Source organism: Lycorma delicatula, chromosome 3 (genome assembly GCF_047948215.1).
Source record: "Lycorma delicatula isolate Av1 chromosome 3, ASM4794821v1, whole genome shotgun sequence".
Lineage (NCBI taxonomy): Eukaryota > Metazoa > Arthropoda > Insecta > Hemiptera > Fulgoridae > Lycorma > Lycorma delicatula.
This window is the reverse complement of record NC_134457.1, coordinates 48,955,744-48,980,356: the sequence shown is the minus strand read 5'-3', so window position 1 is coordinate 48,980,356 and position 24,613 is coordinate 48,955,744. Positions and strand designations below refer to the sequence as shown.

The following is a 24,613-nucleotide window of genomic DNA, read 5'->3' as shown; positions in this document are numbered from 1 at the left end:
GCCTTTCCTGATTTATGAACCACAAACTTAACGTTAAATAATGTAAAAATGTAATTCTAGTTTGACGTAGAAAAATACACAATAATATTACAGTACAAAAGAGTTAATTACAATATAATCACACTGAACTTAATTGAGCACATGAAATGGGTTGCAGCTGAACAATGACAGCCTTCTGTAAGTGACCTGTCGTGACTGTACTAAAGTGAAATTGAAACTTGAACGGCATAGGTAGGATGAACTGAATGTTCCACAAATTTGAATGATAACATAAAGGTTTAACGTAATTAGTAATAAAAAACTGAACTGTGTGTAATAAAAAAAAAAACTGTGTGTATTAGTAAGGGGACGAAAAAATAACGGGTGTATGAAAAGGGTAGTCAGAAATAACTCGATAGAATAATAGGCGCGGTCGCTAAGGATGACGGTGGGAGGGTCGAACACAAGAACAATAATAAAAACAGGTGGGCTTTACAGACCCAGCAATACGAAACCAAGTGGAATTCAAACATTCCTTGTAACAAAGCAACGGGACCTACCCTAGCTTGGAATTCGTAGAAATAATGGAAAAACTTTATGCCAGAATGGCGTAAACAGTGGAGTTGCTATTTTCATGAGGAATAAGGTTTCAGCTGTAAGGATTCCACTAGCCACCCTTATTCCTGTTGTTGCTGTAAAGGTAGGTCCCCTTCAAATTTCTTATCTGCAATTTGTATCTCTCATCGAACTCTTGAGTTCAATGCCTTAGAAATCTCAAATTTCCTTACACAAATCCCATCGCAGTCATTAATAGTAGGAGACTTCAATGCCCACCATATTTCCTGAGGCTCATTTTTCTGCTCCTCTCAAGGAAATATAAACAGAATGAGACAAGACTTGACTTTTGTCTACTGAATGATGAATTGCACACATTCATGTCCTTATCATCTGATACATTGTCTAACATTGACTGCTCTGTATTGCTGAGTTTATTCCCTTATCTTAATTGGTCTGTTTGTGATCACCTTAATGACAGTGATCACAGACCAGTTATTATTGCTTTTGGTGTTGGCTGCAAGTTGGAAAAAATGCGACAGATGGATTGTTGAAAAGGTAGATTGGAATGGTTATCATAAAGCCTTCCCATTACAGTATGATGATGTTGCAAACATCTTCGATCAACTTTCCTCTTTTTCATCCATGATACTTGAGAATGCTAATAGAGATATCCCACAAAACATCAAGTAAACCTAGGCGTCCTTCCGTTCCTTGGTGGAATGATGGTTGCCAAAATGCTATTAGGAATTGACGGCAGGCACTATGTAAATTTAACCGTAGGCCTACAACTTAACATTAAATTTATACCGTAGGGCTAGAGCAGTATGTTATCGAGTATTCTTGGACGCTAGGAGGAAGTCATGGAAAAAATACGTAGACACCATCTCACTCACTACTCCCATGTCTATATGTGGAAAAAGATCCGTGCAATTTGTGGATCATCGAAACAATCTATTCTCGGTCTTATTCATTAAGAACTCATTACATCACCTTCTGCTGTGGCAAGTAACTTGGCAGATTTATTCCATTCGGTGTACCTCACCTCATCGTACAGTAATGAATTTCTGAGGCTGCAATTACAAGGTGGAAGAACTATTGTTAAACGTTAGTGATTCGGTTGGTGAACTAATAAACGCTTCATTTTCATTCAATGAGTTGTCACATGCACTTAAAAACTCATGTGACACCTCCCTGGACCTGACAATATTCTCTATATCCTCATACACCTTCCAAATTCAGCACTACAAGACCTATTGTGTATTTATAATGCCCTATTCTTCTCACAAGTTTCCCCTTTGACCTGGTCAGAAGTCATTGTCGTACCAGTGCTCAAGCCTGGTAAAGACAAAGGAAGCCCTTTAAGGTACCGCCCTATCTCTGACAAGCATCTTATGCAAAGTAATGGAGAGAATGGTGAACCGCAGGCTTACATGGTACTTAGAGAGATATAACCTTTTATCTTCAGACCAGTGTGGTTTCCGACAAGGACGATCTTCCATTGACCATTTAATGTCATTAGAAACAGCTATTCAAAATGCTTTCCTACTATGCCAGCGCCTTGTTGCTATCTTCTTTGATATCAGGAAGGGGTTCAACCCCTGGTGATGTCATATTCTTAATCCCCTAAAAGAATGGGGAGTAAAGCGCAACATGGTTGCTTTTATCGACGCTTTCTTAAATGAACAAACTTTCTGTGTTCATGTTGAAGATTGTGTATCGGGTAGCATCATCTTAGAGAATGCAGTACCTCAAGGAAGTGTTTTAAGTGCCACCTGCTTCATGTTAGTTATTTGTTGATGATTTTGCTGTATACATTATGTCATGTTCAACAGCCACAGCAGAGAGACTACTACAGAATGCTATATCTCGCCTTGAAGCTTGGTTCTGGGTTACCGGCTTCACCTTCTCATCTGAGAAAACAAAATGTGTAGTCTTTTCTCGGCTGCAGGACCCTTCTATTCCACAAAATTTTTCAACAAAGAGCAAATTGCTATCACTCCTGATTTCAAGCTTTTAGGTTTATTTTTTGATAGTCGCCTTATGTGGGTCAATACATCAAAGAATTAAAAACAAAATGTTCCAAACTTTTAGATATGCTGCAAGTTCTTAGCAACACCAATTGGGGAGGCGATTGGTCATGTATGCAACATTTTGGTCATTTGTGATATGTGGTTGTGTCGCCTACTCTTCAGCATGTCGTACTGTGCCTAAACTGCTGGATGCTATACATCGTGCTTTCCTTCGGCTTGCCACAGGTGCATTTAGATCAAGTCTTTATCGTAAGCTAACTTGATTGCAATGAGCCATCACTTTGATGGCTCATTTCAATCAATAGAATAGATGGAACCAGTTTTTAGCATCACATTTTGCCTGTATCTAAGAAGAGTCATTTTGCCTGTATCACTTGTCTTTTGACTCAGTCCTTGGGAATCCAAATTTAGGAAAGTATGAGGACCATCCACGTTGTACTGCACCTGTAGGTGTTTATACCGCACCTGTAGCTGCTTGTACCAGATGGCTATTGCACCTTATAAATGTTGACCCCCTTTTATTTTTTCATTATATCCGTGCTCATATGGAGAATAGGTGGAGAATCAACCTTATAAATTTTATGTTTGACCTTACGATTTACATTAAAGAATCAACATTATTATCTTCCAGCAAATGTTTCACTACATTCTCTCCAAGATAAACCCAGATGCAGTCGTATACATTGATGGATTGAAACAGAATGATACCATTGGTTGCACTTTTGTTGTCAGTGATAGAACATATGTTTGGTCTACCTGATATTACGAGTGTGTTTAACACTGAACTATATGCTATAAATAAGGCTCTGAATATCATTAACCCTAAATATTGAAATATACTTATTTGCAGTGACTTGTGCTCTCGAAGCCTTAGACAACTTTTATTCCAACCATCCTATCATCAACAAAATCTACAATCCAATCGCTGAGTTGAACCATTGCAACACACAAATGAGTTTCTGCTGGACCCCTAGCCAAGTGGGGATTTTGGGTAGTGAGCATGCAGACTCCGCTGGTAAAGACGCCAGTAATCAACCTGACTTCACTGCTCTTATTATTACTTCTGACTATTAATTATATAAAACAGGCTCTTCAAGCAAGAGGTGATTGGACGGCTGTAGTTAACAAACTGATGCAGTCTTTTGTAGATCGAACTTGACTGACTTTAATTTTCACATCATGGTCAGACATGTGTAGAAAATGAATCCTGTCTTCTGTTTTGTTACTGTTTCATCTTTGTATTGTTGAAATCATAACAGGGATGTGTTGTCCCTGTTATCTTTCCATTTCAAGAATATATTTTTTTTGTTCTTGAACATTCGGCTAACTACCTCACTTTTTTCAGTTTGGTTTCTTTGTTATTTGTTTTGGATTTCCATTTTCATTAAACCTTAAGGTACCAACATATGTATAACAATCAAGTAGATGTGAACATTTGTGTACAAATTGTCAGAATAAAATGTTCTACCAGCATCAATTAATGTTCCAGGAAGCTCATACACGTAATTTTCTGCAACCCCTTTGCCTGAAACTGCTTCTTTTCCAGCATTTATCATGCGATTCCATGTGTAGCCATAGATAAGGCATAATTTGAACAGTTTCACCTCATACTGATGTCTTTTGTTTCCAGTAACAAAAAACAAGCCGTACTGTGAAAGCAGTTATTTTTGATTGATTCATATTTTTTGCTGGGGATTCATTGCATTTTGGATGTTTGGGAGAAGCAAGTCGATGAGTTGTCGAACATTGTACAATCTGTCATCTTTGGTGCATTTTCATTATTTGAACTATGAAACATTCTCAGAAGAATCTCAAATCTGTTGTGGGACATTAGTTTACTAACCTGGTTAGAATACAACATACTTGCTATATGCATTTTACCAAGACACATCCACAAAATTATCCCAAAAAAATTTTCAATTTATTTATATTGATTGGATTGAATCTTTTGTTCTGCGCAAAAATTTGTTTCATTCACCAATAAATTGTAAATTGTATCATTGATGAAAGGCAAAAGGCTTCTTGGAGGTTGGTATCTGTACCTTTGCTGTTATTTCATCATTAACTAACAGTGGAAAGGCATTGGGAAAAATAACTGGTTTTCACCAGAAGGTCCCCATAAAATATTACCTTATATCTAAGTTATTAACTGCAGTTAAGATTAGATTCATTCTCTTTCGCTGTTACCATTGTGTAGTGCATTGTTGAAAACATTGGACCGTTGTAGGTCCAATGGTGCATATTTCAAAATACTCTGTTTCATCAGGAATTCAAGAAATCGGAGTATTGCTGCTATTATTTATATCAGCTGAATTACTAACAGAATCAGACAAATTCATAGTTCCATCATAACCTTTGCTTGGCCCACCCTCTATAAACCTTTGATTTTTTGTTCTGTCATTTACAGCTGGTTTGTCAAATTTTGATCTGTATTCAGGATTTTCATCAAAATAGTTCCTAAAATCAGCATTATCACTAGAATCATTTAAAAATAAATTATCATTCAATATATAAATTGCATGGCAGTCTCTTGGGAGATTATTCTATTGCCAAACGTATGAAAAAATGTTCATAAAAACATAGGTCAGAAAACTGTTCACTTGTGAGATTTGAGGCAAATCTCACAAGTGAACAAGTGATCTTTTGCGAGGCGCAAAACATTTAGCTCTGCTTTCTGCTCCCTTTGTGAAATTAAAATATACAAACAGTTCTGTGTATAATTGAGGAGTAAAGTTTATGGTGCTTCCTGCTTCCTTTTGGTGTTTGATCTAAGAAACTGAATTAAAGTATTCCCAGACCTCTCTTTCACTTAGTCTTTAATAAGAGTGTGGTAAAAAAGAAACATTTTTATTAGAAAATATACTTTTTTTTTAGATTTGGAACAAAATAACTTTGTTAATTTACCAATAAACAAAGAAAAATTTCTTGTTAACTTTGCAGAGAATTTACTTGTGAGAAATTTATGTAAATAATGTCTTTTAAATTTAAACACAAATCTGAAAAGTTCAACTTTAATTAAAAAAAAAAAATGCACAGTCTGGATTGGAAAAGTGATGTGATTTTAAACTGAACAATTTTCAGCAGTGTTTGACAAATAATGAAAATTATAAAAAAAGAAGAAAACTTATCAATAACAGAAAAAAGAATAAAAAATATATTTCAAAAAATAACAACCACATACTTTTTGGTTTTTTCTAAAAATCATTAAACATCAAAACTCTTGTTACTTGATAAATTTGCAAATATTTCTTCAAAGCAGTACCTCAGTGTGGCTGTCATTCTGTTCAATCCATAGTTCAGCTCGGCAAATCCATGCTAGTTAGGCATGTCTAATAACATCACTATTATTCCCAATAGTAGCTCCTGCTTTTATCTCTATGCACAGAGCTCAACTCTTTGAAGTAACTGAATATAAACTACATTTGTAATAGGGATAAACAATTTCATATCATTGGCAAATAAAAAAAAAAATGCAAATAACTTATTAAACTGTCATTTATAAGTAGTAGGAAAATTGTTGAACCAAAATGCATGCCTTGTCTTACTCCAGATCTAACATAAATAGGCTTAGAGATAAAATTATCATTTTTAACACACAGAATTCTGTTTGAGTGAAATTAATGTATCCAAGAGAATTTATTAAATCCACACGGAGCACGTTTTCTAATAAGTAATTTTATGTTAATAACTACATCAAACGCACAACGAAAATCTTTATAAATTGCATCAAGATAATAACTGTAATTTAGCACATCAACAATATCTTCCAAATATGCATCTAAGTTCATTTGTCTAATTTACTTTCCAAAAAAACCATGTTGTTCAGAACTATAAGTTACTGTATTCAAGGTCTAATTTTTTCTTACAAACTAACTTATCCAAGAGTTTAGCGAAAAAATTACATTTGCTGATAGGACAATAATTATTGATATCTGAATGTCACAACTAGGAAAAACACCAGTATTTAAATAACGATTGAAGAGCTTAGTTAAAAGTGAAGCGATCATTATTGTTAAATCTAATTTCAGTCTAGGAAAAATCAGTGTAGATACTTCCAAATTTTTTAGCAAAAACTTCTACAATATCAGCATACTTATTTTCAAAACTAGTAAGAGATTGGTAAGTTCTACTGTGTCATTTTTATTAGCAAATTTAAAAAATCTTTGGGATCAGTATATAAAGATTCCTCAAGTTTAACAATATAACTTAATAATAAATCTTTACGACTAAGAGTATTACGTACAATTTGTTCTTAAATAATTCATAATAAGTAGATCTACATTATTTTTGAAGGTTGTTAATAATTCTGATAATAAGTTCACTAGAAAATCACTTATTTTTTTATGTTTACTATTATTTATTTTAGTATTTTCACTAGAGAAAATTAATTTTTTTTATAAGTACTTTTGGTACATATTTTTTAACATATTAATATATGGTTGCAATTCCTCAGCAAAAATTTCTATATCATGATCAATATAAATCCCAGTCAGCATGGTATTTTTTCATACGCTACATAATCAATTTCTATGTTCCACGCACAAGCTTCAGACTTATATATGGTGATATATAAAAAATGAATAATAATAATAAATAATAATAATAATAATAATAATAAATTTTTGTTTAGAGTCAAACTCTCATTTAGTAAATGTTGACTCTTACAAAATTAATATTTTTATAATCTGATATATATTTATCACATATAAGTAGAATTCAAAATTTTAGGTTAGATTATCTCTAAAATATTATCATAAGAAATAAGAATGCTGTCTGTAAAATTGGAAAAATTCATGAAGTGAATTACCGCCGCAGTTTATCAATTTATTTGATTGTAAATGATTACATTTTGTTGAAGAATCTGTAAGGTGAAGAGCTAAATTTGGATGAAGCCTGGCACATTAAAGTCACTTAATAATAATAATTGAACTATGGATGTACTGTTAATGTATCTGGTAAGTGAATTAGAGATAGTTTTCTCTTCATAATAAAAATTATGAATAATTATTCGTAATTATTTATTTTTATTTTAATTAAATTAAATAATTTATTTTTAATTTTAATTATAATAATTGTTCATAACAAAATATCATAAACATGCTTTACTTTGTAACATTCATTTTTTGTTTAGTGTTACAGCAGAAAGATTTAATAATACTGAAAGAGGAACCACTTGATATTAATAGTGATATTCCAAAAGATCCTTTAGCAATTGAAGATACAAACTTAGTTAAATCAGAAAATGTAAAAGTTGAAAATGAAGCGGTAAGGATGTTAGATTTTGATAGAAGTAAAAATGTAAATCATTAAAATGTAAAACGTAAGGATGTTAGATTTTTCATATAGTGAAACACCAATTTTCCAGATTTAGCCCTCTAATTACTCCAGCCCATAGCTCAGTCCCATAAAGCAGTGTAGTGTACGTCACTCCCATAAGTAACCTTCTCTGATGCAGGGTCGGTCTGCCACTGTTTGGGAGGAGGCTAGCAGTCTGTCTTGCAGTCCTCTCAGATTTTTTAGCCACTCTATGGCTTGCATTCCAAATCTTAGCGTAGTGTCTATCCATATGCCGAGGTGCTCAATTTCTTCATGTTCCCTACACTCAAGCCTGTGCCCCATTAGGTAGAATCGAATTATTCTTCACAGATTTGAAGGCACTCCATAATCCTCTAAGGCCTGAATTATGGTAATGTGAAAAATGCAGCTAAATGCATTTCCCACATCTGTAGTAACAAGGACAGAAATTCCTCGCTGACCACCTCTTTCAGCTCTCCCAGCTGCCTCACACCTTGCCTTGCTGCCACAGCATCGAGTACGGACTTCCCCTGCGTAATCCATACTGATTAGAAAAAAGTTTGCCACCCCTCCTTGACTGCTTGAGATATTCTGTTTGAAACATGCGCATCTATCATTGCTAGCAGTACCGGATCCCTTCCTGGTTTTACCACAAGTGGCAGTTCCTGGTGCTTCCAAATATCTCGGAATATGCCTTCCATAAGGCAACTGTTATACATCTCAAGAACAACCTTCAACTCAGCCCAGACTGCTACACCACCTTGACCACCGAATTCAGCAGCCAGTCAAGACCCAGCACCTTTGCCGAAGATAAGCACGACACTGCCTCCAATAGCTCATTTAAAGTGAAGGGGGCAGGCTTTCCCTATCACTTCTATCATCAATCTCTAGCTCCTGTCTGAGAGGAAAGAGCTTGTGTATATTGCAAACCTTCTGGACATCCTGAATGACATGGGCTCTGGGCTTTATGGCTATCCTTTCCAATATGTTGTAAGGCCTGTCCTAAGGATCAATTTCTACATTGCAATTAGCTTCTTCCAGGATCTCTTTTTAGCTTTCCGAATCCATGTAACTAGATCCTTACATTTGCGATATCTGTCTGCCAGTATATCTCTTTAAGGGCATCCCAACCCCATAGCAGGAAGATATCCACCTTGTGACATTATCAGTTGCCACACCACCTCCTCTGTTCCGAGCCCTGAGGAGCCTTACCGGAGGTTGTCTTTAAACCCTCTAACTGATTACATCTCACAGTCGTCAGCCAGGTCTCGTTCAGGATGCCACTGATGTAAATGCCTCGGCAGACGTTGCATCAGTAAAATACAAGTCAAATTTTGCCGGAAGCACAGACCCCACGCATAGTCCAAATTTGACAACACCGTTTGTGACTGTGAATGCCTCAAAAAATGAACGAGTTATAAGTTAAATCATTGCTACACTCATACCAATCAAATTTATGTTTTACGCAAGGTAGAAATTTAGACCTACATCCAAATAAGCCAACCAAATAAGTTAGGTGACATAATAAGCTAGATGAACTATACCCAATAAATTAGGTGATTTTGTTAGGTCACCTAACAAGGGAATGTAACCTCATTTTTGTCCGCACAATAGCTGGGGACAAACCCTTCATTCCCACCTGGTCCCATCATGGAGTCTGTTCAGACAAACAAGATCCAGCGCCACAGCTGTCTGCATTAATAACCTTGCCTTGACTGTGAAGCCCTAATCTGTGGACCACACATTGAAATCACCTGCGAGGAGTGCAGGACAATTTACAGGAAGATCCCTTGCAAATTTCTCTCATACCTCTCAGTTGGGATATTCAGTGATATATAACAAGAGGTAAATCCCCCCCGACTTGCCCTGATGAAGCTCTCCTGCAGGTGCACATCCTGGATGGGTGAAGTCCCACATGTTTAGATGGCGACACGCCTGTCTCCTGACAATACCACTTTGGTGGGGGGTGAGTGACATATGGCCCTGAGATGAGTATGATATTTGTTTGCTGCCATCTCTAAGGCATATCTGGCCAGTAGATCATGAGCCAATACAACATGATTCAAGTTAACTTGAATTATCCTCATTTCCGTATTTTAATCTGGCCAGTCCTCATTAGCAGTCTCCCTTCCAGTTCCTCTAGGGCATGCAGTAGATCCTATACAGTGTTCTTCAATGCCACAGGACAGACATTTGGATGTCTCCTTGGAGTCCTCCACCCTGTGGCCCTCACCTCCACAGATAAAACATGCTCCAGTCCTTTTGTTTCAGCAGCTACTTCTTGCCGTATGGCCTGTCTCAAAACACCTGAAGCACCTCAGCGGCTGCTCCGTTATATCGATGTGACAGAAGACCATACTAATTCATATGCAGCCTTCTGCACGATTGACACAGATAATGTTGCACGGAATTGGCATGTGGCAACCTTATTGTCGCCAGAACTTAGAACGTCAGAACTGGTTACGGTGCAGGAGAATATGAAAATCCGTGCAGGAGAACCGATTTAAGAATCTGTTCTCCTGCAAACCGATTTCGTTCAGTATTAAGAATCTAATCCAAGGAACGACTCGTTCACGATTCTTCCCATTACTAGTGAAAATGTTAAGAATATATCTGTATCAGTGTTATTTATTTGTTGTTCACTTTTATTTATCTGAAAAAGTAAGTAATTTGATGCCATTCTAATATAAATTAACAGAATTTAAGTTTAAGTTTGAGAGTTTTTTTTTGTATTAATGAATTTGTAGTTTGGGCTTTAACCAGTGATGTAAATTTGAGTTTGAGTGTTGTAAAATCGTTTATTTAAGTAACATGTCGTTTATTTAAGAAACGTATATAAAACATATGAACAAAGTACATAAATATTAATAGTCCGTGAATATTAATTCTTCCACTTCTTTCTTAAATTTAATTTTTGTAGGTAATTTGTTGTTAGAAATGATTATACATTGAATAAATCCATGACGGCCAAAGTTAGTGATACCATCACCTTAGAGATGCTAGGAAACTTAAGGGATTGGTCAACTGGCTTTAATTAACATTTGAAAATGTATTATTAAATCTAAAATTTACTATAAAGTCTGTGTATATACATAATTTGAAATTTGTGACATGATATAGAACAAAAATGGGTAAACAAAGATTTACATACCAATATTATGAATCTGTTTCACTGACAGATAAATAGAACTTCAATGAACTTGTGCCTTTTGACATTTATATATTTTAAAAAGGTTGCCTTGTTTGTTTTTTTGAATTCTACATAATCTGATTAATGCTTAGTTAGTATTCTTCCATATTTTTGGTTACCTTTATGATTGTGGGCATGTTGAAAAAAAAGGGGCATACCAATTGGAAAAAGTTTTGAAATCACTTGAATTGATTATAAATATGAAAACTTCACCTAACAAGAGTGGGCTGGTGGTTCAGCTTACAATGTTATTTATTAATACCTTGTAGTTTGGTTTTCAGTGGGTAACTGGTAAAACCTAATAACGGTTATGCTAATGAAACTTGCTGAGGTAAATAAGAATGGCAGCCACATTGAGCAACTGCTGTGATGAAATGTTTGGAAATTTAACACGAACAGTTTTGATATTTGATCATTTTTAGAAAAAAACCAAAAAGTATGTAATTTTTGTTTTATTAAATGTATTACTTGCTCATTTAGTACTTGTGTGTGTTTGGTGTCTCACACTTCATATCTCCAGAATTACTGGACCAAATTTAACCAAACGTTTTCAGATTACTTCTGTTCAGAGGGCAATGAGCCATTCATTTTTTAACATAAAAGGTCAAGGGGGTGAGGCTGTAGAGCAAGGTCATCCTCATTATCTTGGAATTTCACCTAATTAAGGTCTTACTTTTCTTAGGCACATTTGTTAACAATTAAAAATTAACATTATCTAAAAAAATCTTTTTCGAAATTGCTCCCTACTCCAAAAAATGCTCTAAATTAGTGGCTAAGTGGTTATACTGGATCTGCAGTACCCCCCTGTCACCACAAGGAGTGCTAGAATAGCACTGATGTAAAGCAGTAAGTGGGTGCATTGTAATTAGAATTATTAAATTAAATAAACAAAAAAAATTATATTTTTAAATTAAGTTGTGTATCATAAGAAACATGTGTGATGTGAAAGTCCTACAACTATGTTATCAGCTTTTTTTTATTCAATTCTTTCTTTTGATATGTTTTTTATTTGTTATTATTTACATTAAATTGTTCAAACATTGATGATGAATTGTTCTGTTTAAAATCTTATCACATTTCTGATCCAGATTTTTTCCATTATGTTTTTTTAAAGTTTCAAAATTTGTGTTTAATTTTAATAGACGTTATTTATATTAATTTAGAAGTAAATTGTCTGTAAAGTTAACTAGACTTTTTTATTTGTAAAGTATTAAAGTTATTGTATTACAAACTAAAAAAGTGTATTTTTCAACAAAACCGTTTCATGTTTTGAATACTTTTTTTTAAAACCTAAGTTAAGAGGTCTGGGATTGCAATTTACACCTAAGAATTTTAGTACAGTTTAATTTCACAGAGGGAGCAGAAAGGAGGGTTAAAGGTTTCGCGAACCAAAATTTGCTAATGAATAGTTTTCTTATGTACGTTTACACGAATTTGGTTACTTATCTTATGCTATGGAATCATTTCCCAAGAGACTGCTGTGCAATTTGGAATCGCCCTTATTTACCTCAGCAAGTTTCATTAGCATAACCATTCTTAGGTTTTACCAGTTCTTGTAATTTGCTACTTATTACTGACAATTGATCTATCATAAAAACTAAAGTTTGAAAACTAAAGTTTGTACAGCTATCTGAGGGTATGACTACACATTCCAATATAAAAAGAATTCTGTTGTAAGTCCTATGAGATTCATTAGGCATTCTTGTAAGGATATGCATGTGACCCATATGTAGTTCACCTGGCCTCTGATTTGAAGAATTTGTGTGCCAAAGGCTGTCACATGGCCTCGCAGGCAAATTTAATGTGAGTGATACATGGCAATCAGTGTTTCAATGTTCGCCTGTTCTTTTGTTCTTATCCTTTTCATTAAGAAAGCTTGCATCAATATCAAATATAACCTCATTCAGGCCACCATAAAACATTAAACCAAGAATAATCATTAAGGAATTGCAAGAGACGTGTCATAAAGTCTTTTTTTTTAAATAGTTTTTTTATTTTATTAAGATTATTTATTTTTATTTTTGTTTGTTTTTTTTTTTTTTTACAGATAATGAACGAGCCTGTAAATAATTCTTTTAACAATGAAGCTCTGCCTCTTAGTAAAGATATTAAATTAGAGAATGAACCGGATAATGTAGGAGACATGATATGCATTTTGTTACCAAATCACAGGACGGAAACCAATATATCATTTGAGCATGTAAGTTTTTATTTTTTATTTTTTTTTCAATTATATGGCTGTCTGAGGATCATGAAGCAATATTTTGTATTCATTCCTCTTTTTTTTGTGTTTTCTTTACTCATTTTCCAACAATTCTTCATTCATTTACTTTGACCAAAATTCATTTGCCTTCTCTTCCGACCAAATGTTGTTGTTTATTTTTCTCCTTCTCTTTGAAATCTTGTAGTGGTTTTCTGAACATTGTTCTATATTGCACGATCTCCTTCAGATATCTTCATTTCATTTAGAAACACTGAAATTTATTGATTTGCATTGTTTTTTGTGTAAATATTGTTGATCTTTTTTCTGAGCCTCAAAAAAGATTTGGCTTTTCATTTTTTTATGTATCTGACATTTTCAGTTTCATTGTGTTTGTAAATATCTTTTTACTTCTTAATTTGCATCCATTTTTTGTATTTTTAGTAGTTGTAGCATTTTTCTCAAGTTTTTACTTGCTTTTTTTTTATTTGACTGATTTCAAACTAAAGATGCATCTGATGCAAACAGGTCCTCCCCAGTTTTATTTAGTGGTGTGTTCAAATTTGTTTCATCTTCTTCCCATTCTCTTATTATTTTCCCTAGGACAAAGATAAATAATTTTATGTTAATTCATTCCCTTGTCTTACTAATGTTTTAATTTCTAATTCTTTAGAGACACCTCTAATTTTGTATTTGTCAGAGTCTGTTTAATAATGTAAAATTGTTTCGGGATTTATACCACATAATAAGATTGTTAAATGAAGAAGAAATTCTGTCGATTGAGTTGTAAGTCTTTTTGAAATCTATGAAGAGAATTACTTAGTTTTTATACCTTGTCATTTTTCCCTTATTTTTTTAAGGTTCAAGATTTGTTCTGCACTTCTGTTTCTGAATCCTTGGTATTCTCCCAGTTAGCGTTTACAATTAATTTCGTCTATTTGGAAGTGCTTTTGAAAGGATGTTTATCAGATGTAAGAGGGAAATCCTTTTGTTGTTATTTATTGTGTTTTATCTTTTTATTTGTGTAGTGGATGAATTAATGCATTTTTTAGTCTTGTGAAGTTTTTTCAGTTTTCCATATCTCTTCTTGGAAGTTCTTCACTTTTTCTTGGCTGTTTTCATGATTCTTTCTCAAATTCTGTTGCAATCAAGCATTCACCTTGTTTAATTTCTGGCTAATCTTTCAAACTACTTACTATAATTTTACAATTGTCTTTCTTTTTAAGACCTAACTTTCCATTTTTATCCAAAGAAATGGCTGGATGATTAACAGCAATTTACCTCTTTATTTATTAAAATAAACAGGCATGAAATCCATTAATACGAAATCATATTAAAAAAAAAACAAAAGATAAATAGATAACAAAATTAACATTCATATGATAGAATAGCTTTTGATGAGGTATTAACAGTACTTAATCTAGTATTATAAATGTCTAACCACCTTAAATTACTTTACATAGTAAAGGTAGCCTAGTAATAGGTGATCTCCTTTGAGAATCCATTGAAACAAAAATATTGAAATACGTCTAACCAATCTAGTTGGTATATGAAAGTATTAGGATAGCCAATAAAATTTTATTGGCAGATATTAAATCTATCCTCATCAGATGTGATTCAATACTTGCTACTTTTAACAAATTTGAAATATGTATTAAGTTATGATGAGCAAAGTGCATAGAATCACTGATTTTATAGACAGCACGTTTAAGAAAGATTGTATGAGGTATTTCTAATAATTTTAATTGCAAATCAGTAAAAGGTCACCAGACAACAGAGCCATAATTTAGTACTGAATATAAATAAATATAACCTTAAAGTTTGGAAGAGTTAATATTTCTAAAATAATAAAATGTACTATTTTGAGTGATTTTGATAAGTATAACCAATGTATTTAATTAGGATAACTTGCTATCAAAATATATACCTAAGCCTTTAACAGTAGCTATATTTTGTGTAGAGCTTAAGTCAGTTTGAAGTAATTGAATATCAACTATATTTGTAATAGGCTTAAACAATTTCATATCATTTGCAAATAAAAAAAAAAAAATGGGAATAGCAGATTATTAAACTAATGTCATTTATAAATATTATGAAAATTGGAGATCCCAGATGCATGCCTTGTCACACTCCACATCTAACATAAAAGACTTAGAGGTAAAATTACCAATTTTAATACAAGAAATTCAACTTGTACAAAATAAATATACACAAGACAATAATTCATTATTAAATATACACAAAGCAAGCATTCTAATAAGTAATTTTATTTTAATTATATCAAATGCACCACACAATTCATTATAAATTGCTTCAAGATAATAATAATCATTTAGCGCATCTAGAATATCTTCCATATATGCACATAAGTTCATTTGTGTAATTTACTTTCAAAAAAACCAAGTTGTTCAGAAGTATAAATTACTGTATGCATGTTCTAATTTCCATACTAACTAAAATAAACTAAGAGTTCGGCAGAAACATTGCATTTGCTGATAGGACAATAATTATTGATATCTGAATGTTACGGCCATTTTTGTTACAGTGGCACTCCTATTTTTGTGATTGTAAGGGTTTATGGAAAAAATCTTAACTAAAAACCTATTGATCCTGGAAGGATAAAACAAAAAGCAATTTATTCATATTTCCTCAAGGTAAAAGATTGGTCTAGTTAATTTTTTTATCTATCTCATTTCTTTCTATGAGAGAATTACCTACAAATAAAGCTGAATATGAAAAACTGTGAAATTTCACTTTTGGTAATTTTTTTCAAGAGGCGTGGATGGCTTACACAGTATGAATTATTTTTTTTTATATATAGGTATATGTTAGTAGTTTACCATAAATAATATTAATGGTGATACTTAACCCTAAATTTTTATGAATTTTTGAAAACTAATTTTTTTTTTAAATTCATATTTTGGCATCAAGTAACTCTGATAAGGCTGATGATAAAATTCTCAAATTTGTACAACTTAGTGTTTTTGTAGATGTTTATGGCAAATAAAAAAGTTTCTTGTGCTAGTACAGTTTAATAGTTTCTTATTGTACTAATAAAGAAGTTATAACCTGTCAAAAATCATGAAAAACCTGTTAAAAGCAATACTGTTTTGAGTCAAAAAAGTGGTGCTCCAATGGGGTTTCTTGTCTTCTTGGCACTTCAATATTTTTATACTAATTACTATAGTTGAACTAGACTTGTTTGAGCCATTCAACTGCAGTGTTCATGTTATAACAGGCGCTTGAAGTTATTTCCAGTTGTCAGGAATATTAATATTGTTGCAACATGCTCATTTATGCTTATTGCATCTTTTAGGTTTGCAGTTACAGACTGGTCAGTCTGACAGTAGTCAGGACCTGCTCACATCTTTATAGAGTGTCACAAATTTCATCCTGTGTTCAGAAGTGTTTTTAAATAAGTTTTACTTAATAATATTATATTTGCAAATTTTAAATCAGTTAAATTTTTACATTATTTTCTAGTAATTTTGCATAAAAGAATACTCTGTAGAAATTTATATGAATGAAGAGTGTCGTAAAACAGTGTATGGTACAGTACCAAAAGAACTCATTAAAATTTGTAAATTTAATGTAAAAACAATTTTTTATTTGTTAATTCAGATCTTGTCACTAATTTTTGTAAATGTCTTCAAAAAGAGTTAAAATTTCAAAATTCAGTCACCTGTATAGACAGCTCTGTTGTCCATACAGGTGCTGCTTGTAGCATTTTGGGTGTATCAACTCAATCAAAACTGAAAACATTCAGTATGGATCAAAGGCCATCAGCATTCAAATTTAAAATATATACGGTACCACAATAAATAAAACTTTCATTGCTACAAAAACGCTATTTCATTGAAGAACAATTAAATTTTTGCTACAATTTATTTTTTCTTCGATAGTGTTTACAAAAATGAACCAATACAAAAATAAAAATGAATTCTTGAAAAAAGATGTAGGCTACTTATTGAAATTTAGTTTTGGTAAGTTTTGCTAAAATTTTTGAATTAAAATTGAGTTTGGATACTGGTATTGGTTAAGTTAATAAATTAGACGTATCATTAATAATTAAAAAAAAAACTATTTTAAAGATATTGAAAACATCAACTTCAACAATATAGGGGCTAAATATAAAAAATTGTAAACTGCAAAGAAGACAAGAAACCCCCTTGGAGCACTTATTTAGTCAAAATGATATTGGCTTTTAACAGATTTTTCATGATTTTTGAGAGGTTATAACTTTGTTATTAGTACAATACTCAAGAAACTTTTTATTTGCCATAAACATTTACAAAAACAGTGCAACAAGTTGTGCAAAATTGAGATTTTATCACCAGCCCCATCAGAGTTATTTGAAGCCAAAATTTTAATTAAAAAAAAATAAAATAGTTTTCAAAAATAGATAAAATTTTAGATAGATAAAATTTTAGGGGTAAGTATATCACCATTAATGTTATTAATGGCAAAACTACTAACATATACCTACATATAAAAAAAATAATTCAAACTGTTTATGCATGCCATCCCTGCCACTTGAAAAAAATGACCAAAAGTGAAATTTCACACAGTTTTTCATGTTCAACGTTATTGGTAATTTTCTCATAGAAAGAAGAGAGATAGGTAAATAAACTACTAAACCAGTCCTTTACTTTAAGAAAATATGAATAAATCGCTTTTTGTTTCATCTTTCCAGGACCAGTAGTTTTTTGTAGTTATGATTTTTTCTGTAAACCTTTACAATTACAGAAATACGTGAGCACACCGAAACAAAAATGGCTGCCACAGGTACTGTGCTTAAATAAAAAATATTAAAAAAAATGGTGGAACAAGTGGGTAAGTTTCATTCTTTTTTGAATTTTCCAAGCAACCAGTTTATGTTTTTTTACGACATTTCAAATGGATTGACTCAGTTGCATTTCCTCTGCAAAAATTTCTATATCATGATCAATATTAAATCCTGGTCAGCATGGCATTTTTTCATACACTACAAAATTTGATTCCCATGTTCTACGCACAAGCTTCAAGCTTATGGGGTGTTGTATAAAAAATTAATAATAATAAATAAATATTATTTAGGATCAAACTTTAATAAATGTTTAATCTTACAAAATATAAATATTTTTGTAATCTGGTATGTATTTATCAGATATAAGATAAGAATCCAAAATCTTAGGTAAGATTATCTCTAAAGATAAATTATATTTTATTTATCACGATTAAAAATTCCATCATAAGAAATATAAATGCTCCATCAGTAAGATTAGAAAAAACCAAATCACGTGAATTACCACAACAATTTAACATTTTATTTGATTGCAAAAGATTACAATTTGTAGAAAAATCTTTAAGGTGAGAAGCTAAATTTGGATAACATTTAGCAAAAGAAACATTTTCTAGGTTTTCCCATACAAAACCTCACATATTAAAGTCACTTAATAATAATAATTGAACTATGACTGCAATGTATGTGGTAAGTGAATTTTTAATTCACTTACAATAAAGATACAATTTATCTTTATAATAAAAATTATTAACATATTTACTTTGTAGCATTCATTTTTTGTTTTGTGTTACAGAAAAAGAGATTTACTACGACTGAAAGAGGAATCGCTTGATATTAATAGTGATATTCCAAAAGATCCTTTGGCAATTGAAGAGACCAACATAGTTAAATTAGAAAATTTTAAAGTTGAACATGAAGTGGTAAGGGTGTTACATTTTTCGTACAGTAGAATACCAATTATCCAGATGGACCTTTGCAAGGCTAATTCTGGATAATTTAAAAAAGGTTTTATTATATATATTGGACTGGATATGATTATAATGTTTGTGTGGGAACACACAAAATATAAGAAAAAAAAAAGTATTTCAATAAAATTAAGAAAAAAATTTGAACATAGAGAAAAATAGATATTTTGAATAGAGAAAAGATTTTTTGAACAATAAAAATATTTGATTTGTTGTTCTCCGAAATAATCAGGAAGATGGCTCCTTCCAAAAGATCTCGCCTTACAAAGTTATAACAGGTGCAAGTGATTCCCTGAAGAACATCAAAAAATTATGTGACCAATCAATTCTGATTGAAACATTTAATGATGAACAGAGATGATTTATCTTATGTCTCCATAATATGGGCAAATAAATAATATAAGTGCAGAATGCCACAAAACCCTAAGTACGAGTCTGGGAGTAATTTTCTACCGAGACCTTATGGATATAGATGTCATTGAAATAATTTTATGAGCTTTGTGCCCAAGATGTTTTAGAAGTGAAGCGAATAATTAAAAGGCAGAATGGAATGGAAGAACAACATCTGTTATACTGATTTTCAATCTTCCAATCCCACTGGGAAAAATAAAAATTGTTTGTATTTTTCAGTTTGAGTACAACCTTTCATTCCCAACCATTGACGATGTTTTAAATGCCAAGGGTATGGTCTCACTACAACATCATCTTACTCGAAAACAGAGATCTGAGCTCGATATGCTAAGAAAGTCCACAATGATACTAACTGCCAAGAAGATGAATAATGTGCTAGTTACAGTGGTTTGCTTACAGTTCGCTTGCATACTGCCCAACCTTTAAGGAAGAAAAGGCAATTCTCAGAATCTTTACTGAGCAGAAGCTTTCTTTTCTGGCGGTACGCAGAGAATATAAAAAGACAATAATTCGTTGAACCTGGTTGAACCAGATGTATATTTTGCCACCGCTACATCAAAACAAGCTCCTAAAAATTTAGGTAATCAATCATGTGGATCCTGCAATGAGCTACAAAGTCTTGTTCAAATGTTATCTGATCAAGTTGCACCACTTCGGAGCTGACAAAAATGAACAAAAAATCTTTTGTTGCAGTTAGTGAATCCAACAGTGGGATCCCTATGAAAGTTCCTGTCCCCAAAGTTTTACCTCTACGGGCAGGAGTAATCTTAGATGGCAGTAAGCCATCTAATACTTAGTCACCTGTTAAGGGAACCTACATAACAACCCCCTCTGGGATGTCATCTGCTGCATCCCATTCTACCAAATCTCCTTCTCCATTACCTCGTATACTGAAGGATATGGTTGAAGAACCACCTGACCCCAGGGCATCAGAGTTCTTTAAAATCAACAATATGAAAAAGAAAAATCGGATCTCATACATCTAACTTTTATATATTTTCCTGAAATTGTTTATCTTTAACTACCTTTACTTATGAAAATTGTTCAGTGGAACGTTAGAGGTCTTTGGTGTCCTGCATTGAGGATATTAGAGTGTTGGCGTGCGCACATGAACGACCAATTATGTGCTTTTAAGAAACACATCTTCTACAACAGGATACAGTAACACTGAGAGGCTATTTCAGTGAGAGATATGACTGTCTAGTAGACAGTAGAGTTGCTATTTTCATGAGGAATAAGGTATCAGCTACAAGGATTCCACTAGTCACCCTTATTCCTGCTGTTGCTGTAAAGGTCTCTATCCACTTAAAATTTATCTGCAATTTCTATCTCTCATTGAACTCTGAGTTCAGTGCCCTAGAAATCTCAAATCTCCTTACACAAATCCCATCGCAGTCATTAATAGTAGGAGACTTCAATGCCCACCATATTTCCTGGGGCTAATTTTTGTGCTCCTCCCAAGGAAATATGATAAATAGAGTGAGACAAGACATGGACTTTTGTCTTGTTTTGTGAGAGCAAATTGCTATCACTCCTGATATCAAGCTTTTAGGTTTATTTTTTGATAGTCACCTTATGTGGGTCAAACACATCAAAGAATTATGAACTAATTATATCACGACCAGTTACAAGTATTACAAATTCTTTGCCTCTACTATCCATTTTCTGTAAAAAACAAAATCAAATTCTTCCTAAGATTTTACTTTGATTTTAAAATAATTAAACAATTGAACTCAGTTTATTCTATTTCATCATTGTACAGATGCAAGCAATTAGGCCTATTCCTGTGCCATTTTGTTATGACAGTAAACCTTAGTTACGCTGATAGTGTACATTAATAATAATAATAATGTTTTTATAATTTCAACAGCGTGGTGAAAACAGTATCTTTTTTCTCTTTTATTTTTTACTGAGAACGGTGGGTTTGACAGAAGCATTCTTAAGTTTAGGCAAGTGAACGGCAGACAGTATTCAGTGATCCATAAGAACTGTTTCGTTTTACCTTATTTCATATCTTTCCAAGATTTAATTCCTGAGATGTTTCAGGAACTATAAGGTTGCAAAGAATGCAGCTTATTTTGTTACTCTGGACTCTTGATCTTCTTTTATTTGTATGCCTTTGCACCCTTAAATTTGCAGAACTTTCTGATTTTACCTTGGTGACATGACAGCTTAAACTACTCTGAAGAAAAAAAGCTTGTTATTTCTCTGTACTGCATTAGATTAAAATTCACATGTACTACTTGTTGAAATAAGCAGACTACTTATGTAAATTTGAACACTTATTTCTAATGTTCTGCCCAGGTTGAATGTGCAAAATGCTCAGAAAAATTTATGTGTGAAGATACAAACGTAAATGTGTTTCTATTTCTGTTTCCTGTACTAATTTAAAAGCTTGGCTTAGTATTAAAATAATAATGAATATAAACTGATTTTTAAATTATTGCACTCTCTCTCTCTCTCTCTCTCTCTCTCTCTATATATATATATATATATATATATATATATTTAGCCCACCAAGCTGGGGTCTAGTGTTAATATGTGGCAAATCAGTTGTTTAACAGCTCATTTTTGAAGTCAAAAGGTTCTAAAGTTCAAATCCTAGTAAAATTTAGTTGTGTTTATAGAGATTTAAAATCTAAACCATGGATACCTATGGACTTTGGTTGTTGGGGATCCATTAACGATATGTCTCAGGAATGGTACGCCTGAGTGTACAAGACTACACATTGTTTACATTTCATACATATCATCCTCATTTAAATGGGCCATGGTGGGGTAGCTGTATCGTTCACTAGTTGGTTACTATTTTCTAAAAGAGTAATGACAATATTAGTGCTGTAGCCATGAGTAGGGTTTTTTACAGTTTGTATGTCGGCACCTACGTATGCTACCATGATGACGTTGATAATCGAATTATAGCGATTGCTGTTGATTAAATATTCAGTCTAAGAGTAATCTTTTTAGGTAGATTTCATAAGAAAGGTACATATTGTAGAGTTCTATGATTCGATTTCCGGAAAATTTTGACATATCTTCGCGTTTCACATTCCCAAGTCCTAGTAAAGTCAGATATTTTTACACGGATTTGAATACTAGATCGTGGATACCGGTGTTCTTTGGTGGTTGGGTTTCAATTAACCACACATCTCAAGAATGGTCGAACTGAGAATGTACAAGACTACACTTCATTTACACTCATTACATATCATCCTCTGAAGAATTATCTTAACGGTAGTTACCGGAGGCTAAACAGGAAAAGGCTAAACATGGTGATTTTGGATCCAAAATCACCATCAGCACAAAGTTGTATATATATATCACTTTCTTGTATACACATATATAACTGCTGCTAGATAACTGCTGTAATTTTGCGTCAATCACTTTCAAATTGTTCCCTAAATAAAAATCGGCCCAGAATCTCGGTCAAGTTCGTTAACGGCCAAAATCGGATCACTTGGGTGGAGATGTGGTGTCTTCTTCGAAAAAACAAATATGTAATAAAAAATATTATTACATTCTCTATTTAAAAATTAAATTATCTATTTCAAAAGTAAATCAATAAAACATTTCATTTAATAGAACGTAATAATATTAAAAATGATTAAGTTATAAAAACAAAATTTATTTTTAAAAAAAATACGAATAATACACGTGTAATGACACGTTTGCAATAAATTATAATATGAAAAGAAGTTTAAATTTAATATTATATTATAATAGGACTAGGTTTGGGCAGCTTACACTTTAATAACGCATCATTTAATATTTAAATGACTTGAAAATAATGAGGTGATATTTAATAATTAAAGGTCCGATGTTTAATATAAACGAAGTGATGGATTTAAATGGACTTTTATTTAAAATCAGTAAAAGATCTTTTAATAATTAAAAATAAATTATTGTTTTTATTTTTACGTAAAATATATATTTTTTCAAACCAAATGAATTATCTACTTTTAAGGGGTTGTAAATGGGTAAAACACCCCAAATTACAAAATAGTTTATTTCATTATATTTTTGAACAATCTAATGTTTTAAGTAGATTTCATAAGAAAGCTATCTATTGTAATGGATATATGATTCGACTTCCGGAAAATTTTGAAATATCTGCGCATTTCACATTCTCCAGACCCTGAAACCATCGTCAGCTCAAAAGTTTATAAATATATCCTTTGAAAAAATGACGATTTTTCCTTCTTTCTCCCCCTGTCGGCCATTTTGTTATTTTTATATAAAAATTAGTATCTCAAGTTCGGATAGACGAATCACATTAATATTTGATAAGCGTCTTGGTTATAAAGTTTTAAAATTATAAAAAAATCAGGAATGAAATACCTTTGCAAATTAAAAAATGGCAGCCATACTTATTATTTTTCAATCCTTTTTATCTCCGTAAATATTAGCTTATCAAAATGTATGTTTCTTTAAAATAAGAAGCTTAATATTTTATCGAGTAATTACTCTATAAGTAAAAGATAAGAGAGTAAAAGATTATATCAGGAGATGTATCCTAAGAGAGTATCTTTTACTCTATAAGTAAAAGTTTAGTTATTTTTTAATTAAACTTTATAAGGTTAAAATAACTTTCTTGCAAATTTAAATGAAGATATTTTTCCTTATCTTGCAACAATACTTATGCAAAAAAAATGCAGATAATCAGGTAATATGCTTTACTTTATACTAAACACAAAGATATGTTCTGTGGACTTACACAGAACTAAACTTGTTCACTTAACTAAACATAAACAAATAGAGAAGTTTACTTCTGAAGAAAAAAAGATTATACTGAAAAAAGGAGTGTAAATAAGGTAATAGGAATAACCAAAAAGATATTCAACAAACAGATTTCTGGCGATTATATATAATGTTTGATGCAGTATCCCTAAAGCTGTTATAATCTATTAAAAACTAATGAATAAGCCATACATGACAGCAGTTTTGAAATTTATGTTAAAATGAGCTTTATACAGAAGGATAATAAAAATTCAGTATTTCCTTTCTATAACATAAATGATGATAATATTATTATTATTTTCCACTATATATTATTATTTTACCACTGAATACATATAATAATTATTTATATGTATAAAAAGTAATAACATAAAATATATTACATTTAGTGAAGAAATAGATAACCAACCAGTGCTGTTGCAAAAAGCTTAGATAACGTTGTAATGGTTTACAATTTAACAATTT

The 24,613-nt window shown here is 32.1% G+C and overlaps 1 protein-coding gene across 1 annotated transcript in view; it reads left to right on the top strand.

Annotated features, from left to right (window-relative positions):
• LOC142321125 (uncharacterized) overlaps positions 1–19,923 on the top strand; it is a 37,187-nt gene extending 17,264 nt beyond the window's left edge. The window contains exons 3-5 of the mRNA XM_075359117.1: positions 7,699–7,832; positions 13,100–13,252; positions 18,829–19,923. Coding sequence (XP_075215232.1) covers positions 7,699–7,832; positions 13,100–13,252; positions 18,829–18,867 — 326 coding nt within the window. The 3' untranslated portion in view covers positions 18,868–19,923. The remainder of the gene's footprint in view (positions 1–7,698; positions 7,833–13,099; positions 13,253–18,828) is intronic.
• Positions 19,924–24,613: the final 4,690 nt, after the last annotated feature.